Source organism: Budorcas taxicolor, chromosome 19 (assembly GCF_023091745.1).
Source record: "Budorcas taxicolor isolate Tak-1 chromosome 19, Takin1.1, whole genome shotgun sequence".
Lineage (NCBI taxonomy): Eukaryota > Metazoa > Chordata > Mammalia > Artiodactyla > Bovidae > Budorcas > Budorcas taxicolor.
The window spans coordinates 49,984,015-50,004,103 of record NC_068928.1 but is presented as its reverse complement, the minus strand read 5'-3'; the positions used below and the strand labels follow the sequence as shown (position 1 = coordinate 50,004,103).

Genomic DNA, 20,089 nt, shown 5'->3' with positions numbered 1-20,089 from the left:
TGACACATAGATTCTCAAAAGAAAGTACACACAGTACTACTCGTTGCACAGGAAGCTCTAGAAAATGCAAACCAACCTATAGCAACAGAAGCAGATGACAAAAAGCGGGGGTAGAGGAAGCACAAAAGGACCCAACAAGCTTTGAAGAGCAACGGATATGTTTGTCACCTTGATTACGGCAATGGTTTCTTGAGAGGACAGACGTGGTAAAATTCTCAAACCACCACACTCAAAATACATGCAGTTTGATTCCTCTCAATAACGCTGCTTAAAAAAAAAAAAAAAAAAACCAGAATGTTTTAGTTTTCTCTTCACGCTAAAGTCACCTGAGCCATCTGAAGTGGATTTTGGGGTGAGGGGAGGCAGGACTTTCAGCAACCTCAGCCACGTCTGTTCACAAGGCCTCCCTCACTGGCCATTACACCTCCTCCACTGAGGTCAGAATCCTGTGCCCACGAGGGTCTTTCTGCAGCTGAGTGTGGCGGCACGGCACTGCAGGCGACATGTGTGACACAGCGCAGACACAGTCCACACCACACTGGTCCACCTGCCTGTCCCAGTAATGTCCTTCACAGCAGTCCCCCTGCCTAGGGCACAATCTAGAACCATGCACTGCCATGCAGTCGTCATGGTTAAGTCTACAACAGTTTTTTAATCTTCTATCAAAGAGAAATTTTTGAAGAGTTCAGGTCAATTCTGAATGGTCCTCAGTTTTGGATTTGCCTGATTGCTGGTTCTGATCACCTGACAGATGGAAATCTGCCAGATTTCTCCAACAAAAAGTACTTTTTCTTTGTTACTGTAAGTTATTTTGGCTGTGCCTGCAGGGCATGTGGGATCTTAGTTCCCTCACCAGGTTCTGGACCTGGGTCCTAGGCAGTGAAAGCATGGAGTCTTAACCAGTGGACCACCAGGGAATTCCCCTCTTTATTATTAATACATAATCTGCAACTGATCCTGAAGCTGAAACTCCAATACTTTGGCCACCTCATGCAGAGCTGACTCATTGGAAAAGACCATGATGCTGGGAGGGGTTGGGGGCGGGAGGAGAAGGGGATGACAGAGGATGAGACGGTTGGATGGCATCATGGACTCGATGGACATGAGTTTGAGTGAACTCCGGGAGTTGGTGATGGACAGGGAGGCCTGGCGTGTTGCGATTCATGGGGTCGCAAAGAGTTGGATACGACTGAGCCACTGAACTGAATCTGTGAGGGAAAAAAAAGTAATCTGTGGATGAAGCTTTGAGGGCAGTGTCAATACTTGAACTTGTATCAGGTTGGTGTAAAAGTAACTGTGGTTTTGCATTGCTGAACTTTGCTGTTTAATAATGGAATACATTCTTCAATGTGGTTATGCTATGCATCATTTTAATGTCCATTTCTCACTTTATGTTTTTTTTGCTAATATATTACTTGCTGTTTATTTTACATTTATTTTAGACCATGGAAATGATGCTAGACAAAAAGCAAATTCAAGCAATCTTATTTGAGTACAAAATAGGTCGGAAAGCAGCAGAGACAACTTGCAATATCATTACATTTGACCCAGGAACTGCTAATGAATGTATGTGAAGTTCTGCAAAGGAGACGAGAGCCTTGAAGATAAGCGTAGTGGCTGGCCACCAGAAGTGGACAGTGACAAACTCAGAACATCATCAAAGCTGATCCTCTTAAGAGTACACGAGAAACTGCCAAAGAACTCAATGTCAACCATTCTGTGGTTGTTTGGCATCTGAAGCAAATAGGAAAGGTGAAAAGGCTTGCTAAGTAGGTGCCTCAAGAGCTGACCGAAAATTTTGAAAAACTGTTGTTCTGAAGTGTCATCTTCTCTTATTCTACAAAACAATGAACCATTCTCAATCAGATTATGACATGCAATGCAAAGTGGATTTTATACCACAACCAGCAACAACTAGCTCAGGGGCTGGACTGAGAAGAAACAGAAGTTCCAGAGCTCTTCCCAAAGCCAAAACTGTACCAAAAACAAGGTCATGGTCACTGTTTGGTGGTCTGCTGCCTGTCTAATCCACTACAACTTTCTGAATTCCAGTGAAACCATTACATCTGAGAAGTATGCTCAGCAAATCGATGAGATGCACCGAAAACTGCAATGGCTGTGTTGGGCAACAGAATGGGTCCAATTCTCCACAACACACCCAACTGTACCTCGTGCAACCAATTCTTCAAAAGTTGAACAAATTGGGCTACAAAGCTTTGCCTCATCCACCATATTCACCTGATCTCTTGTCAACCAACTACCACTTCTTCAAGCATCTCAACAACCTTCTTTTGCAAGCAAAATGCTTCTACAACCAGCAAGAGGCAGAAAACGCTTCCCAAAAGTTGGTCTAATCCTGAAGCACAGATTTTTATGCTACAGATTTGAATAAACAAACTTATTTCTTGTTTGCAACAATGTATTCATTGTAATGGTTCCTGTTTTGATCAATAAAGATGTCTTTGAGCCTAGTTAAAGTGATTTAAAATTCAGGGTTGGCAGTAATTTACTTTTGTACCAACCTGGTATGTTTGTATCCATCCAATTACCCTTTAAACCTATCAAGTAACAAAACAGTGTCCACAAAGTGGCAAGTTTCCATCTGATTGTTCCTTCTGCCCCTCTGTGGAGCTTAACTTTGTGCATGCGCCTCTGTATAGAACACTGTAGACTCATGAATTGTGTGTGTGGAGAGCACTGTGGACTCATGAACTCGTCCCTCTTCCATGCGTCATATAAATTTTAGGATTGTGTGTGTGGGTGTGCAGAGTATTGTGGATGCATGAATTCTCCCCTCTTCCGTGTATCACATAAATTTTAGGACTATTTGTTCTGGTTCTGTGAAGCATGTCATGGCTAATTTGATAGGGGTCACATCCACTCTGTAGATTGCTTTAAGTAGCATGGCCATTTAAACGGTATTCATTCCTCCAATCCAAAAGCACGGTGTATCTTTCCATTTCTTTAACTCATCCTCAATTTCCTTTATCAACCTTCTGTCGTTCTCAGCATATGTCTTTCACCCTCCTCGCTTAGGCTTATTCCTAAGTATTTTATACTATTTGGTATAATTCTTAACGGACTGTCTTTTCACCTTCCCTTTGTGTGATTCCACTGTTAGTGTAAAGAAACGACACAGACTCCTCTATGTTGCGCCTGTGCCCTGCTGCCTTGATGAATCCATTGTCAGTTCTGGTAGTTTGTGTGTGAAGTCGGTACACAGGGTTTTCTACACGCCTACCTGCACATTGGACAATTTTACCTCTTCCTTGCCAATTCGGATACCTTTTCTTTTTTTTGTCCAAAAGAACTATGAAGTGAATAGAAGTGCTGAGAATCTCTTCCACATATTATAATCCGTTACTCATGATGAGGCTTTAATTGAAGCCACTTCAAGTGCGTTCCTGTGTCCTCGGGACTCCTGCCAGAGTACCTGTTAGAGGCTAAGCACGTCTTTCCTTTCAGTCACTTGCTTCAGACTCACCGTCCCTCTTCCCGCCTCACCCTGGAATCTGGGCTCCTCCTGGTGGGGAGTGATACTAGAAGCTGCCATCTGGGTGCCGGCTGAGTGTGTGGCATTTACGTCTCGGTCAACCTGGCCCTTCACTGCTCTTCAAATCTGTCAGCCTGTCCCGTGGGGGGAGGGCCCGGCTGGACTCTGAGTAGAATCCCCTGAGCCCTCTCTCTGAGCAGCTCTGGAACACAACATCTTGTTGAGTCGTCCTCTCCATGAACAGAATGTCTCCGCTTGCTTGAGTCCTCATCAGTATCCCCCAATGCATTTTCTACATACAGGTCACACCTGGCTTAGGGTTTATTCCTCTGTACCTTATGGTTTGTCTTTCACTACTGTAAACAGTATTATAAGAACAACACTTTGGCCTCTGGACTTCTCTGGGGCCAACAGCCACCTGACCAGGGATCTAGGTTCTTTGTCCAACGAGATGTCTGCAGGTGGCTGTGCCAAGGTGCCAGTGGGTCACTATGCGCCAGGTTCAGCTTCCCATCCATGACCCCTGGGGTCATACCTGACCTCCAAGTAGATGTCTCTAAGCCCTAGAGTGAGCTGTACACAGAGGGCTTATGGAACCTGAAGGAGGGCAAAGCAGTGGAGCTGACCTTTGAGAAGTCCCCCAAGTGAATGGAGTCTCTCCAGTCACCAGTCCTGGTAGATGTTCTGTAGGTGGAGTGAGAGGCACCAGGGGGCTGAAAGCAGCCACGGTAGGGGCTATCTTTTTGCAATCCAAGGTTTGAGGAGCACAGTGGCAAAAGCAGGGAAAGGGTGAGTAGGGACACTGCCATGGATCTCAGGCAGGGTTCATGGCATCCCCCCACTTCCTTCTTGGCAAGGGGAGGGGTGAGACAGAGGAAGAACGCTCTGGGCAAGTACTTGCAGGCGGGGGGGACATACCTCCAGAACCGCATACCTCTTGGTCTCCACTCCCAAATTTCCAGCTTTTGCAAGTGGCCAAGACACGGAAGTGTTTTCCTGTGGAAGGCTATGTAGTAATAACACTTCCTGCGTCAGAGAAGGCTGAACACAAGACCACAGGACACGCCACTGCTCTCTGGGAACCCCCCTCTCAGGGCTGAGGCAGGCCTCCTCCGCCGGCCTCCTCCTGACCTGTTCTTGGGATAGGACACGGGACTGAGGACAGGCAGAGATGGCTGGCAACAGCTGCAGACCTGCTAGCCCTCTCCCTCCACCGAAGCCAGCACCACTTGTTTACTGCTCCCCAGGGCCCACCTTCTCAGGATGCCAAGCTGCACTAGCTATGTGCAAATGAACCATCTGCATTTTAACTTTTTCCTTCATAGAAATGCTCCATTGTGTATTTCAGTCTCGAGCAGTCCATTCTCTACCATCAGTGCTCCACTGGAGACAAGGTTTTAACTGTTGCCCCATGTGGAAATCAGTTTGAGCAGGAAATGTGGTGTAGACAGGTCAGGAGAGGCAGGACCAGGTAATAGCACCAAGAGGAAACCATGGTTGGGTAAGGGCTGTCTGTATGTGTGATGAGGGATTCCCGTTTCGGACCTCCGATCCCAGGCAAAGACCTGCTTCACCTCCCTGAGCCTTCATCAAGGTTCCTGTGTGTCTGTAAAAAGTGGGTTCAAAGGGTACCTCTATCTATACGCAGCTCGAGCTTCCAGGTGAAGATGAAGCAAAATCCTTAGGCTTTAATAACGCTGAGCTTTCTTGCCTTGGCTTCTCAAGACCACAGGCAAGGGCTTCTTCCTAGTGTCGGGCGTCAGCAACCTGCCCCCAGCAGCAGTGGTCAGTGTTGTGGCAGCTGAAGGCAAAGGGCTCAGTTCCCGAGCCGGGACTCTCTGTGCTGGAACGGGGTGGCTGCACTGGAGCACGCGGAGGGATGCGCGTCTGAGGCTGGGCTCTGTCGCCCCAGTGTCTGCCCCTCCACTCACTCTCTGCTGGGGCTTCACAGGAGTTCATGAGTCACTGATCTGGAAATAACACCAGGTAGCTTAGTCGGTGTAGATATAAGGCAGTGGCCTTTTCCCATGTTCTTCTGGGGTTTTGTTGGTTGCAAGCTTCCTACTGTATTCAAAGAAGAGCCAGATAAAAGGCTGTGCACCAGGCAAAGGATCTGAGACACAAATCTGGGGGTGTCCCACCCCCCATCTCAAAACGGGTCTTAAGACCTTCTTTCATGTTACCTTCCCCCATTTCAGACCAAATCTTCTGTACTAAAAACTTGACTCCTACTCCCTTCTCCATCCTTACCAACACACCTGTACCTTAGTCTGTGGGGGTATCTCCACAACTCAAAATGTTTGTCTAGAAGTATTGAAGCAGCCAGAAATTTTCCATTCCTTGTTCCCAACTCCAAGTCAAGGCCATTACTTGACATGATTCATGACAAACGCACTGCTGAATTTGCATGGATCAAACCTACTTTAATCTCAAATCCTAGGCAAGAGAGAAGCAAGGTGGGTGGGGGGGCTTCTTTGTAGAAAGTGAGGTTGGGAGACCACTCAGGGGAAGATGTATGTATCTCAAGGTCACTCAAGAGCTTTTGTGCAAGTATAAGAAACGTCTATCCAAGTGGCCACATGACTGTCTCAGTTCAGTTCAGTTCAGTTGCTCAGTCGTGTCCAACTCTTTGCAACCCCATGAATCGCAGCACGCCAGGCCTCCCGGTCCATCACCAACTCCCGGAGTTCACTCAGACTCAGGTCCATCGAGTCCGTGATGCCATCCAGCCATCTCATCCTCTGTCGTCCCTTTCTCCTCCTGCCCCCAATCCCTCCCAACATCAGAGTCTTTTCCAATGAATCAACTCTTCACATGAGGTGGCCAAAGTACTGGAGCTTCAGCTTTAGCATCATTCTTTCCAAAGAAATCCCAGGGCTGATCTCCTTCAGAATGGACTGGTTGGATCTCCTTGCAGTCCAAGGGACTCTCAAGCATCTTCTCCAACACCACAGTTCAAAAGCATCAATTCTTCCGCGCTCAGCTTTCTTCACAGTCCAACTCTCACTTCCATACATGACCACTGAAAGAACCACAGCCTTGACTAGATGGACCTTTGTTGGCAAAGTAATGTCTCTGTTCAACAGGAAACAAATATAACTCCATGTTCTCTGTTAGACACCAAAGCTTTGTTTGAAATCTTGAATTTATGAGGAAGGAGTAGTTTGTCCTCTCCTGGTTCCCCTTCCCCTTGCTCTCCAACTACAGGAGACTTCAGCCTTGGGGCTGCAGGGACGTCACCCCTGGAAAGCAAAGACTCAGTGGCTGACTCTGCTGTGCCCCCACTTCCTTTCTCACTCGCCATGTCCTGTCACATGGGCTGGCTCTTTTCCCTGTCAAATGTAAAGAATAAACACTCGCTTGCATTGAGGGGAAAAAGAATTATATTTCCTATCTGACTGTTGTTGGTGTAATAAGACAACTAATTTTATACTTTGATCTGAAGTGTCTGGCTCACCACTCTAACTTGTCTTGCTCGTTTCCTACGTAGGAAGTCAGATCATGCACAAGTAAATTTTCTTTCTTCTCCATCCTTATTCTTTGAAACTTCCCCCTTCTCTGCTAGCTGAGACATGCCAAGTCACACTGGAGAAAAATGATTAATGGCAAGGTTGAAGATGATGTGGATCTAACAGGAGCCCCCTGAGACTGTCCAGGTGAAGGCAAATGTGGGTAACCACCTGGGAACACATCCCTGTGGCTGGGGTGCCACCCTACAGGCCGAGCACCTGCCTGCTTCACAGAATGCCTTTCCACCAATAGGCTCTGCACCAGCGGGTATGGGCAAGGGAGTCACTGTGGCTCCACGCTTAAGAGCAAAACCCTAGAAGCCAGCCAGGGCTCCTCCTCAACACAGGGAGGTCTGTTTATGGAGACACAAGAGCCTATAAACCGCAACGAAATCCATCGAGCCACAACTGTGTCAACGTTGAAGAACCTCAGGAACACAGCAGGTCAAAGAGGAAAATTGTAGAATACACACAGTAAGACTGTATTACTCATGTTCAGAAGCGTGTGAACCAGGGAGGCGTCGGGCACGGACCTGCCACTCATCTGCTCTGAGGGTCTGTTTCACTGGCAGCACCGTCTCTTACTGGCGACACCAACAACACCTTATCACCCTAGGATAAGACGCAGTAGAAGCAGGGTGCTCCTCTTCTCCGTTCCCTGGCCAGAGAGGAAGATGCTACGCAGCCTGCTTCACCCTTAGCAGACTGTCTTACAAACTAAACGCTGAGGTCCAGGCAACAATCAACTCTAAAGCCACTCACAAGAATAACCCCACTCCCTGTGCACAGACAGCTGCTCCATGACCTCAGAGGTGTGATGCAGCGAGACCAGAAAGCTGGAACGCACCTGGGATGCCAGAGTGCCGCTCCTGGGGCTGGGGCAGGACATGTGAGGCCGCAGGTGAGAGACACAGCCACGGGAGTGCCACCTGGTGACCAGCCACGCCAGGGACACTCAGCTGCCCCTGCTCACTCACCCTTAACACGGGAAATGGGTCACTTGGACTGTTATGTGCAGGTCTGGACACTTAATACTTTCTCCCTCATTCAGTCCAAAGATAACCAAAATACATGCCTGGGGATGAAAAACGAGGGATACCGCTAGGTAAATGCTTTCCATTGGATTTGTGGAAAGTTTCAATGTAAACATAGGGACTCAGTATTAATGCAAATACAATTGTTCATGAAGTGTTTGGCAATTCAACCTTAAAACAACTGTAAATACAATGGCCAAACGTTTCTGGGCAATGTCATTAGATTTTAAAAAACTAACTTCTTGCAGGATAATGGAGAAAAAAAAAAAAGAAACAAACTAAGCAAGGACAGACAGGCTTTGGGCAGCTGTAGAGAAGTCCTGGAGTGGGCACACAGGTGCCGAAGGCCTTCCTGCTCTCTCTCTCAAGCACATGGGAGTTCTGGGGGTTCATTTTAGTATTCCAATAGCCACGAGCTCTACATGTTCTTAGGTACTGTAAAACCTTTCCTAATAAAAAAGATCATAACTGTCTTAAATATACTGTGGGAACTGACCAGGCATGTAAAATGAGAGTGAACTTGGGTGAGAGGCCACCTGTTTCTACTGCCAAGTCACTGGTGGCATTTACCCACCATCAGCGCAGAGCTCCCACCCTTCACCCCTGGCCTGAATTCTCATACAAAGGGCCCACCCTCTCCTCCCAACCCGCCACAAGCCTCAACCAGAAGTAGCTCTGACCTAAACAAAAGATCTCCACTCAAAGGTTTCCCAAGGAGAATGTGGTCTAAATATACTTTGTGGGGTTCTTAGGACTGGAAAGTGCAGTCAGCCTCTAGGTTCTGCCTGGCAGTCCACTTTGTTTTGATAAAAACTGGGTGTCCACCCAAGTCCTTCACCAACATAATTAACTTAAAATTATTTCTGCTATTTCAAGTTTTTTAATCTATTGCACCAACTAGATCTGGGGCTCGTTCCTGATTGCTGACCCCCATGGAGGGCTGCTCTGTAGGAGTGGTCTGGGAGCTACAGTGTTCATGTTCAAATCTGTGTTCTTTAGAAACAGCCTCAGTTTCATTATATGAGGGTGATGATACCTACTGCACAGGACTGTGGTGGTGAATGTGCCAGCACATGTAAAAACACTTTCAACAATACCTGACACTAGTGTGTCTTTTTTTTGCTTTTGCTTTTATTGAAGTAAAATTGGTGTAAAACATATTAGTTTCAAGTATACAATTTCATCTTTGTATACACTAATAAAAGATGATCACCACTGTAAATCTGGTTACCAAATGCTACCATACAACCGAAACTTTTCACCCACCTCATCCACACCCCAAAACATGTTGTTGTTGTTTTTAAATGCCAACCCCTCCCCTAGGTGGCCTGAGTGAGCCAGCACAGCAGCTCTCTCTAGTGGAGTACTGCAAGGCCACTGTTACCAGGCAGCAACCCAGGCAATACTGTACTACAAGCTAGAGAGGGCAAAGCAAGCCCTGGGCTACAAGTTTTCTCCTATGATGCTGTCAATTTATCAACTGTCTGCAAAGAAGCCCAGAGCTCAGCATAAAAAGAAAAAAAACCGTATCAGAGATGCACCACCTAAGATGGATACAGAAGGCTGGCCAACAGGAGAGCTATGAGGTTTCCAGGCAGAGGCCTCTATCTCCTTTGCCATCCCAGCTAGGACAAGCTCACAAAACAGTACCAGCATGGAGCCCTCTGCTCCCGGACAGAATCAGTTTTCTAAAACAAACATTTACATCTTGATAGAATTCACCAAGTGTATATCTGAAGCAAGAGTAAAACCCGATCTACGTGTGGCTAGGGTCAGACAGGAGAATATCTTTTCTAGAATTCTGATGGGTTTCCATGATCCTACGGGAAGGGCATGGGAAGACTAACGTAAGTGATCTTTTGCATTCTAAAATAGGGGGTCTAAGCGGAAAGTACACGCAGGGGCGTTTAGCAGCATCTGCAGACATTTCTGATCACCCCAACTTGGGGGAGGGGGTGAGGGACTACTGGTACCTAGGATGCTGCTCTCTGTCCTCCATGCAGGAGACAGCTTCCACTATAAACAGTAACGCTTCGGAGGAGAGACCCTGTTCTAACCCAAATAAACTCTTTTCTGTTGAGGCAGGATCTTAGTTCTCTGACCAGGGATTGAACCTGTGCCCTTAGTGGAGAAAGCAGAGTCCTAATCACTGGACCACCAGGGAATTCCCTTTGTTGAGTCTTAATCTACTCCATAGATTAATCTACTCCATAGCTCCTCCCTGACATCAGTTCTTCTCCTTCCCTCTGTCCCTGGGCACCCAGCTTCTGAGTTCCCAGAGATGCTGCTCCTCAAATGCACAGGCTTTTCAGTCAGAAGGTTTCATCCAATCCCCATCACCAAGCTCCTTCCACCATGAAGGCCATATCTCAAGTCACCTGTTCCTATTCATCACCACCTTAAAAGCTGTGTAGACCACACCTGGTGCTTGAGAAGCTCACTGAGGGCCTCCAGAGGGTAGACACACCGGTAGGGTCCTCTGTCAACTTCTCCTGGGCACTGGAGGGGCCAGGGAGTCTCCTGTCTATGTGCCATCCGAGAACCTACAGTTTTTTCTGGTCTCTTAATACCAGGGACAAGAGGCACTGGACACCCCCTCTGCAATCATCTCACAGGACTCTGAATGTTGTTTAAGATGTATATGTTGCTAGAGAGACACCTTGTGCTACGTCAACAGAGATATGGTGGTTTCTGGTAGTAGTAGCACAAATTTGTTTCTGGTAGTAGTAGCACAGATTAAACTGCTTTGTGAAGCAAAGATGCCAAGAAGTCACCTCACCAGTCCTCCCTTTCCACTTGACAAAAGTGCCAACACAGACTCTGCTGAAGACAAGCTTTCCTTTGGCAAAGCCCTAGGAGCCTACCCCCATCCCCAACTCTGAAAGTATCATGGGGGCTTCTGCCTTGAAGGGAATAACACAGCTATTCTTCACACACAAAGCCCTGTCCCCAGAGAAATTCAAGACATTCAGGGTTGTGCCAAGGCTTTCCAAGCTCCCCGGGGAGCAGCACAGGCACACCCTTCAAAATGCTGCAGTGTCTTCAGGACTGAGACCCCCAATAAGACCCCTTCCTGCTCTATTAGCCAAACATCCTCAAAGTCTAGAGAATTCTAAAAGGGAGACTCTGAAATCAGGATGGGTGCTCTCTGACATCAGATACCCTCAAGCCCAAGGAGAGGTTTCACAGAAGCGAGACAGTAACTGAGCTGGAAGGGGTCTCACTCAGGAGGAAGAGTCTGTGGACCATCCCAAAGCTGCCAGCGTGACAGAGACAGCACAGGAGAATCAGCAGGAAGCTTCATGTCAGTGCTGACATAAGCTCGTGTTCAAAGACACCAGTACATAACAAAACCTAAGAAAGGGAATATTCGTGCAAAGAGCATTAAATGATGTTGGTCGAGCGAGGCCCTTTGCAGGCCTCTCAGATAGTATCTGAAGGAAGCCAAAGGATGGGGTCAAGGATATGAACGTTCCTGCACCCTTTCCAAATCAACCAGACTGTGATTCATGACATCTGCCATCTCCCTTATCAAACACCACCTTGGTTTTCTTAATAGGTAAAAATCATTACCTCCTCCCTGCATCATTTTGTAGATTTTGCTCTCAATGTGGAGCTGAGGGTGTTTGGTTTTGACACATTCAAGCTTGATGGCAACTTCTTCTCCTGCAGCAATGTCCGTACCTTGGCAAAGAAAAAAAAACACAAATGTTAATCATCTGGTATCTCCCACCTAACCCGATGTTACAACACATTGGAGAAACCAGTGCTATGAGAATCTTCTGAGGACAACCAGCTGATGGATGTACTCCACTTTCTACTACAAAATGGTGTCAGCAGTAGATAAATCCTTGTGGGAAAATAACCTTATTTTCACTTTTTAAAACGGGAGTATGTAATATGTATAGAAAAGTCTTACATGGCATTATGCCACCACTTCCATATGGTCCTCCGCTGATCACCAGAGACCCAGAGACAGGCTGTACAGTTCTCTCCACAGGACCCCTACTTGGTCTGAACCTTCTCATCCAGCCTGCTGGTCAGCCTTGCATTCACCCACCCTAGGCTAGACCATAGGGAGTCCCAGGGCAACACATTTCAAGTCGACCCCATTTCTCCATGCTTCCTTGATAGGCCTCAAGGGTGTACAATCCTCTCTCCAGAGGGAAAGCTGGGTTTCCACTGAATAACCACATGGTCTAAGCCCATCTCAGTCCATGCGGCCCAAGTACCAAGCCACAAACAGCAGGGTGGTCCTCAAGGGGGCTTGGTTCCCACGACACGGCAGGAGCCATCATTTGCCCAACACAGGTCAGGCCCAGGGAGACCCAGCACATCCCTTCCCTCCCAGGGACCAGGACACTGCTCTGTGTCTCCTACAGACACTGGATGAGGACTGGGTTTTGTCCTCAAAGCCCTAATCACACCAATGCAATACGTACTTGTCACTCATCTTTTGCCAATTTTGTGCTAAAACTAGCAACATATCTGCTCACACCTCCTGATCACAAGCCCATGACTGAAGATCAGAGGTTTAACCTCACGATCCCATTCTCTTCTTTACTACAATGTGGACTTACATACGTGACAACCACTACCCATGCAGGCTTATCACACAAATGTTCCTGAGTGCCAGTCTGACTCAAAGCTATGCTACAAGACCCCCCTCGCCCTCCCAAGGCACATTCACTAGAGAATAGGAAAAGCAGTCTTAGACAGCACATACCTAGGTCTCCCCTTGCTTTCCTCACCAGTTCTAAGTTAAAGCACTTTAATTCTTCCCAGAAGTACAGTTGTTTGCGAAGGAATTAACACTGGCTCCAGCAGCCCAGACGAAACCTAGACCCACGCTGGGCAAAGCAATGTTGCCCGTCCCTGGGAACTCAAGTTTCTCTCTCCATCTGAGTTCAGAGGGGAGACCAGGAGTCTGTTTCTTGGAGTTGTGGGGATGAATGGGTTGCTGGTTACAAAGCACACTGAGACTCCCGGACAAAAGGCAGAGTAAGGTCAGCAAGCACTAGAACAATGAAGACCTGCAGGAGAGTTGTCTGCTTGATATTCACGAACCCAGTAAATGCCCAAGAAAGAGAAACTTTCTCCTCTAGTCTGCTCAGACAGGTGCTTGAAATGTATCCATTTCTAGTGGCCCTAGGTACAAAGCTGGTCACCAATGCTGGGGTTCCATGGGAATAACTACCATTTGATCACTGTTAGTGACCACCTTGAACTGAAAAACTCCATTTAACATGCCACAAAAACTCCTGGGCACTCCGAAAAAAGATAGTTAATACATTTTGTGCTTCCTGCCTCAGATTGGGATAATTTACATAATCACAAGAGAAATGATGTCATTTTAAAATGTACTGTGTAAGTGGAAAATGACCTCTGAGTTCCTGTGAGGACCTGGAACTCTGAACTGAACTTGCCAGCCCATGAGGAACGGGTGACTCATCTTTCTAGCTGCCTCAGCTACTCCCCCAAAGCAGGAGCATCAGGAAGTCTCTGACTATAGCACTCTTGCTCTTTCAACTGTGTCTGTTCTGTCAACCTTGCCAAGAGGCATCTCAATGACAACACAGCCTGAGCCTGCACAGGCTACCTACTGAACGTACACCTTCAAGAAGGCTGAGAACATTTCTAGCTCCACTGTATCATGGTTGATAAAGCTAACATCTGAGTCACCCTGCAATACTGACAAATGACCACAGGCAACTCTGAAACACAACTGAATTCCAGCCTCCCCTAACATCACACCAGCAACAAAGCCAGCCTCCCCCAAGACCACACAGAGCAAGAGTCAGCTTCACCTAAGATTACACCAGGAAACAGCTCACCTCCTCTATGATTACACCAGCAAACAGAGTCAGCCTGCCCTAGGATTACACCAGGACACAGAGTCCACCCCCTCCACGATCATATCAGCAACAGAGTCAGCCCTCTACAGCATCACAGATGTGAAGGGTGCCCTGAGTCTGATGACTGAAAGAGGAAAGGCTGGACATGGGTTCTCTGCCAAACAGACTTGAGGGCAGCACCCACTCCAGGCTGTCTCCTCTCAAAGGTCTTCACCGCTGGGTGAAGAAGCAGAGCTTCAAGTTCTGTATGTTCCATGGGAACTAAATGTGAGAGACCCCTGAGCAAAACTGAGGTGCACCACCCTGGAGCCCTGCAGTCTTGTCCCAACCCCCCTGGCTGACAGCAGCCGCTGTGCTCTACCACCAGCGCTGGCCCACGTCTTGTCCTCAAACTGCCACGAATCCACAAAGGGGAAATACAGGATAGTGAGGAAGCACCCAAGAGCTCTGATGGCAACATGACACTGCTGCATTTTAATCTTATTTAACAAAAGTGCTCATCTGCCACAACTGGAAATGACAAAACTTGGTCCTTCCACAACAGGTAACTTTTATAAATACTTCTAGATGGGGAACAAAAAAATTGGAAAGGTATTACTGAGCTCTGGGTTCTAGATTCAGAGCACGTCAAAACCAAATGGCACTTCATGATTACTCTTAATGTTTGTTTATAGTGAGATGTTTTATCCCCCAACAACCTCAGCTCTTTTGCGCAGTTCCACTGCCGGTCAGACGAGAGTTCCCTCTCACTAGTCTATGTTTAGACACAGGTTAATGCTGGTCCTAGGAAAACAAAATTATGTCCCTCAAGTTGACAGCAAAGACAGAGGATAAATGAAGTGAACTTAACTCTAAGCTTGGCCCTTTCCTGGAAGAGAAAGGTTAACTCCCATTGATGGCTGTCTTATCTTAAGAAATAGGGAGAGGCCTCTCAACAGCAGGTCAAAAGTTACTCTTGCAGGACAACCACTGACAAAGCAGCTGACCTGGTATCTACAAACACTCAAGCCACCACCGTAAAGGACACAGGCGTATGACTACAAGAGCTGCATACTGGCAACAGCTTTCCTCTCCTGGCCAGTCAGCCATTTTGGAACCTCTACTGCGTGCCAGACACCCCACTGAAGAAAAATGAAAGTCAGAGAAGGGAAAAACATGAAAGCCAAGTATGAAGAGGTTACTAAGCTTTAGCTCCCCCAAAGTGTCTGTGTATATGATAAAGTCAAACCGCAAAGTCCACCTGGGTTGAAGACTGGACAGATGAGGCCATCCTCTGACAAACTGATTGTCAGGATCAAGTACAAATGCCAACAGCTGGTAGGAAGAAAACCTCCTCCATTCCACCAATCACAAAGCGGGGTGGGTCCAAGGTACTGTAATCACCTCTACAAGCCAAACATGGACAAGAATAGAGCTCCATGAGAACAGGGGGCTCACAGTTTGGGAAAGACTGGAACAAACTGCAGGGCACTGTGCCGAGTGCGCATGTCAGCACAGCAGGCTGCTGGGAAGGGAGGCCAGCTCTGGGCCTTCTTGGTTCATAAGGCATTTAGCAAGCTGAAGGACAGCTCTTAACCCTCAGCTTCAAACATCTGAAAGCGCTACAAAGTCCAAGAAGACCCCAAACCCCACACTCAAAGCAAGGTGGAGGAGGAGTCGTCCAGAGTGATCTGACCTATAGCAAAGTGACAGCAATTGGAACAACTTTTAATTGTCATCATACTATAATTTGTGGGACATAATTTTAAGATGAGAACCAAATTCCTCATTCCTCAACTAATGACTAATTAATTGCCTAAAAAATGGAAAAAAAAAGGAAACCCAGAAACAACAGTGGTACAGATGACTCAATACATCCCATGGTCCTTGGACCATAAAAAAGACTGAGAGCTGAAGAATTGATGCTTTCGAATGGTGGTGCTAGAGAAGACTCTTGAGAGTCCCTTGGACTGCAAGGAGATTAAACCAGTCAATCCTAAAAGAAATCAACCCTGAATATTCATTGGAAGGACTGATGCTGAAGCTCCAATACTTTGGGCACCTGATGTGAAGACCCACCTCACTGGAAAACACCCTGAGCTGGGAAAGACTAAAGGCAAAAGAACGGGGTGCAGCAGAGGGTAAGATGGTTGGATGGCATCACCAATTCAATGGACATGATTCTGAGCAAACTCTGGGATATAGTCGAGGACAGAGAGCCTGGTGCTGCAGTCCACAGGGTCACAAAGAGTCAGACACGACTTAGCGACTGAACCACCTCTGACCCACTTTTCCAGTCACATCTCAATCTAACAAGACCATGTCACATTTTTCTCAGTGAGGTAGCATGTAGCCTGAAGCCACCACTACATGGGCCAAGAGCCAAGGCTGACGAAAATAACTGGTTGTATCCAACTGCACACAAGTAACTCTAAGTGTACTCCAATGGCTGGGCCATGTGGGTACTCATAACGAGCACTCAAGAGGCACAGTCAATCCATCTTAGGATAAATGTGAAGGAGAAAACTGAAGACAGATCCCTCTGGGACCAGTCAGCATGATGATCTGTATCAAGCACCACTGGTGTGCCCAGAACAAGGTGAGGCCCAAAGGACACACTTGTGAATAAGCCTACAGGGTCTCCTGCAAAACTCTCAACTTCTTTGTGAATGACCTGGTGACAGTGTTCCACACTCTGACTGAACAAAGTTTTGGAAAGCAGAGAGCTGTCTGGCAAGGTTTCAGACCAGAGAACACAAAGTTTCAAAACACTGACTTTTTCCTATCAGTGTAAAGGTGGCTAATGGATTGGCTTTTCAGTATGGCTCCTAGATCCTAGGTTAAAACTTTTGCCAAAATCTATTGTTCTATAAATAAGGCAAACAGCATGCATTTACCCAGCACTTTGCCTCCCAAAACACTGCTGAGAAGGCAACTGCTGACTACCGGACATAAATATTTAAACAGCAAAACCCAAGTGTCTCTAAAGTGTATTCTACTCAGCAGGGCAGTAAAGCACACACGGATGTGACAGGTTTCCCTGTATGGTAAGGGTACCAAAAACAGTTAGGAACTCTCCTAAGGGCTGATTCCTCTTACACTGTCAGCCCAGGAGGTTGTGCATCCTTTTGGGAACTATAGCCAAGGATGGGGCAGTGAGCACACGGACTTGGGACCATCTGAAAGGCATAACCAGAAGCATTACTGACAAACGAAGCTATTCCTGACCCTCCCTGACACCAGCCAAACAAAAACACCAGAGCGGGCTGCGCAAGCACAGAGCATGTTTACCCCCAAACTTGCGCAATGAGAGTCCCTCTGCACACGCACCGCGTGCCAGGCTGAACGTCCCCAAATGTGGGGGTAGGAGTAACTTATATACAATTATTCCTTTGGGAAAACCCAATAAGGTATTTTTAAACTGTCAACTGTAAGACTCAAGACAACCTTTTATCACACACATGTATATGCGCTTTCTTTCACTGGAAATCTGAAGCCATCCGGAACGTTCTAATCTTTCCCCTCGTCTACCTGGAAGAATTTTCATAGCAAAAGGGTAAGCTAATGAGTAGAGCTTTGCCACTTTATTTGCCTCTAAGTCTGCCAACACCCTAACGCTGACTTTGTCCAGAATCACCTGAATGTCATTCTCGTTTAAGCCGAGGTACCTAGTACGGAACTTGGATGCGCAACATGTTCTCTACTGGCCCCCAGGCGACCCTGTGCGCCACCTGCGGTCTACGACCCAGGCTCCGAGCCAGAGGGGCTGGTCAGCTGAGGCTGCACCGTCACGAGGAGCGCCGAGGAAGCCTCGGCCAGCCCCGGACTCTTCTCGTGCCCGCCGCACGGGCGTAGGACGTGGGAGCCGCACTAGCCGACGGCCTTTGTCTGCCTGGGGGGGCCACTGGGAGCGGACACCAAGCGGGGCAGGCAGAGCGGGCAGCGAGGGCCTAACCGAGGCTCCCGGCCGCTGCTCAGGGGCCGCGAGCTCAGGTTAAGCAGGTGCCCTCGGAGTGGGGTGGTGGGGTGCAGGGGCGCGGGTCAAAAAGGCCAGAAGTTCCTGCCTGGGGAGCTGGGAGATCCGAACCAGCGGGGACCCGGCTCACCGCCCGCGGCGAAGAGGGTCGGGCCTGGGGTTCGAGTCGTCGGGGGCGGGGTCGCCGGGGCGGAGGCCGGAGCGGAACCGGGGCCGGCGGACGCCGGTTTGGGGTGGCCCGCGCCGGGGGGAGGGGCGCCTCACCGAGATAGATGTCTCCGAAGGAGCCGCTGCCGATCTTCCGGCCCAGCCGGTACCTGTTCCCCACTCTAAGCTCCATGACGGCGACGGCGGGACCGGTTTACTCCTGCCCTCCCGGCCGCTTCCTGGGTCTGAGCTCGGGGAGGCGGCGCCGCTGCTGCCGCTACTGCGGGTCCGGCTGCCGGCTCCGCCCCCCTCACGGCCCCGCTTTCACCATCGCTTTCCGGTCGCCCCGCCGCTCCCAGCGCCTCAATACGGGGCGGATGGGACAGTTCGAGCGCCGCCGCCCCTGTCCCGGCCCCCGCCGGCCCCGCTCGCCCTCTCCCCGCCGCGGATGGACTCGGATCTCCCGGGCCTAAATCTCCCTTCAGCTGCCTGAAGGAGCCGCCGCCATCGCGCTGTGACGTCACTTCCCCTAGCAACCCAGTGGGGCGGGGCTGTGCTGGCCGAGGGGCGGGGCCGCGGCTTCGGGCGGAGGGGCAGGCGGCGAGACCGCGCAGCCTAGGGGCAGGGCTAGGGGCGGGGTTAGGGGCGCGGCCGGGGCCTCGGGAGAGAGCCTGGGTGAGGGCTGGGCCTGGAGCCAGTGCTGTGTCGCGTAGTCGCGACTCACGGGTGTCTCGGCCAGTCCTCCCCTTTCCTTGCCCACCCCCGCCCAGCAGTCCCTGGCCGAGAGCCCCCTGCCTGGTCCCTTTCCGCATGCAGGATCCACGTGCTCTCGCAGGGACTTCGTTTGTCCCCGCAGGTGTCTGGGAAGCCAGCGTCTCCTCGCGACAGGCATGGGACAGGCTTCCAGGCACTGCCCTTTGCCGGAGGGAGAGAGGGGACAGCCTGTCTCTCCAGGCCCCAGACCCACGCCTTTGGGACTCTCGGCGGCCGGGGTGGTGGGAGTGGGGACGCCCTTCCCTGCACAGGTGCCTGCAGGAAGTGACACAGGCCGGGACACAAGTGTGCACAGGTTTCTTGGGCTGGCCAGGGCGTGCACTGTGCAGTTCCCCTCCCACCCTATGAGCCAAGCCCCGGGCCTACAGCAGGCTCAAGGGCCGACAGGAAGCTCAAGCCTCTGTCGGAAGGAGGAGCAGTCCTAGGACCTCTGGCGTCAGGCTGAAAGGTGAAGCTGACGTTACCGTGGTTCAGAGGATGAGACCTGCATCGCCTGCCTCTCCAGTTCTGTCTCCTGGAAACTGGATCTCCGTTTTCATTTAATCTGCTTTGGCTCTTCAGAGAGGCCCCTGAACCAAAAGGAAATGAGTTTCACCTGGATTCTTCTCTCGGCCTATCTCCTACCCCAACCCAAAAGAAGGAACCATGAACAAGCTGTTAATGCATATTTTTGGACAGCCAACAGGCATACTACTCTGAGCACAGGGGTTACATAGAGGTGTGAGTGAGATAGCTGCACAGGCTGTTGATTCTGGATCATCATCTCTATTATGCAGAGGAGGAAACTGCCTGGTCTCTCCATTCACAAGTCTTCCCTCTCCACCATTCTGCCACAGTAGTACAGCCCCTGTTTGAACACTATTGGTGGTCAGGTTGGAGGAGCAAGCATCAGTTCCTGAATGTTACATAGTAGTGCCGGAAGACAGTATGAGAGGCTTCAAGGCAAACTGGGGTCAACCACTAATGAGTGGTGGGCAATCAGGACCATGTCATATCCACGCACAGTGGTGAACCTAGTTTCTCAGTCTTAGGGGGTTGGGAAGATTTTTGGCAAACTAGTGAAAAATAGCCTTGCTGGCAGAATATGCTGTTGAGGTGCCCAGTCCCCCCATCAGAGAAACCACGAGTGCAGGCTAGAAACAGAAAGGGGTCTGGCCCCAGCTTCCTGGAAATACTGGACTGGCCACTCCCTTAGCTGCCCTGTGGCTGATTGCTGGTCAGCAGTCCCCTGCTGGGGCCTCAGTGTCCTTTCTCAACAAGAAGCTGCAGCTCTTTGGGCTCCTCTCATGCCCCAGGATTCTGCCTGCTTCTCCTTTTCTCTC

The 20,089-nt window shown here is 49.2% G+C and overlaps 1 protein-coding gene across 4 annotated transcripts in view; it reads right to left on the bottom strand.

The window, feature by feature from the left end:
- The window catches only part of CSNK1D (casein kinase 1 delta), a 36,863-nt gene extending 18,367 nt beyond the window's left edge, over nucleotides 1–18,496 (bottom strand). For 3 of the 4 annotated variants that reach the window (XM_052658177.1, XM_052658175.1, XM_052658176.1), the window contains exons 1-2: nucleotides 18,111–18,494; nucleotides 11,610–11,720 (exon numbers count right to left, since the gene is read on the bottom strand). In XM_052658177.1, coding sequence (XP_052514137.1) covers nucleotides 11,610–11,720; nucleotides 18,111–18,186 — 187 coding nt within the window. In that variant the 5' untranslated portion in view covers nucleotides 18,187–18,494. Of the gene's footprint in view, nucleotides 1–11,609; nucleotides 11,721–18,110 lie in introns of all 4 variants that reach the window. The other variant, XM_052658174.1, reaches the window with a different exon arrangement.
- Nucleotides 18,497–20,089: the final 1,593 nt, after the last annotated feature.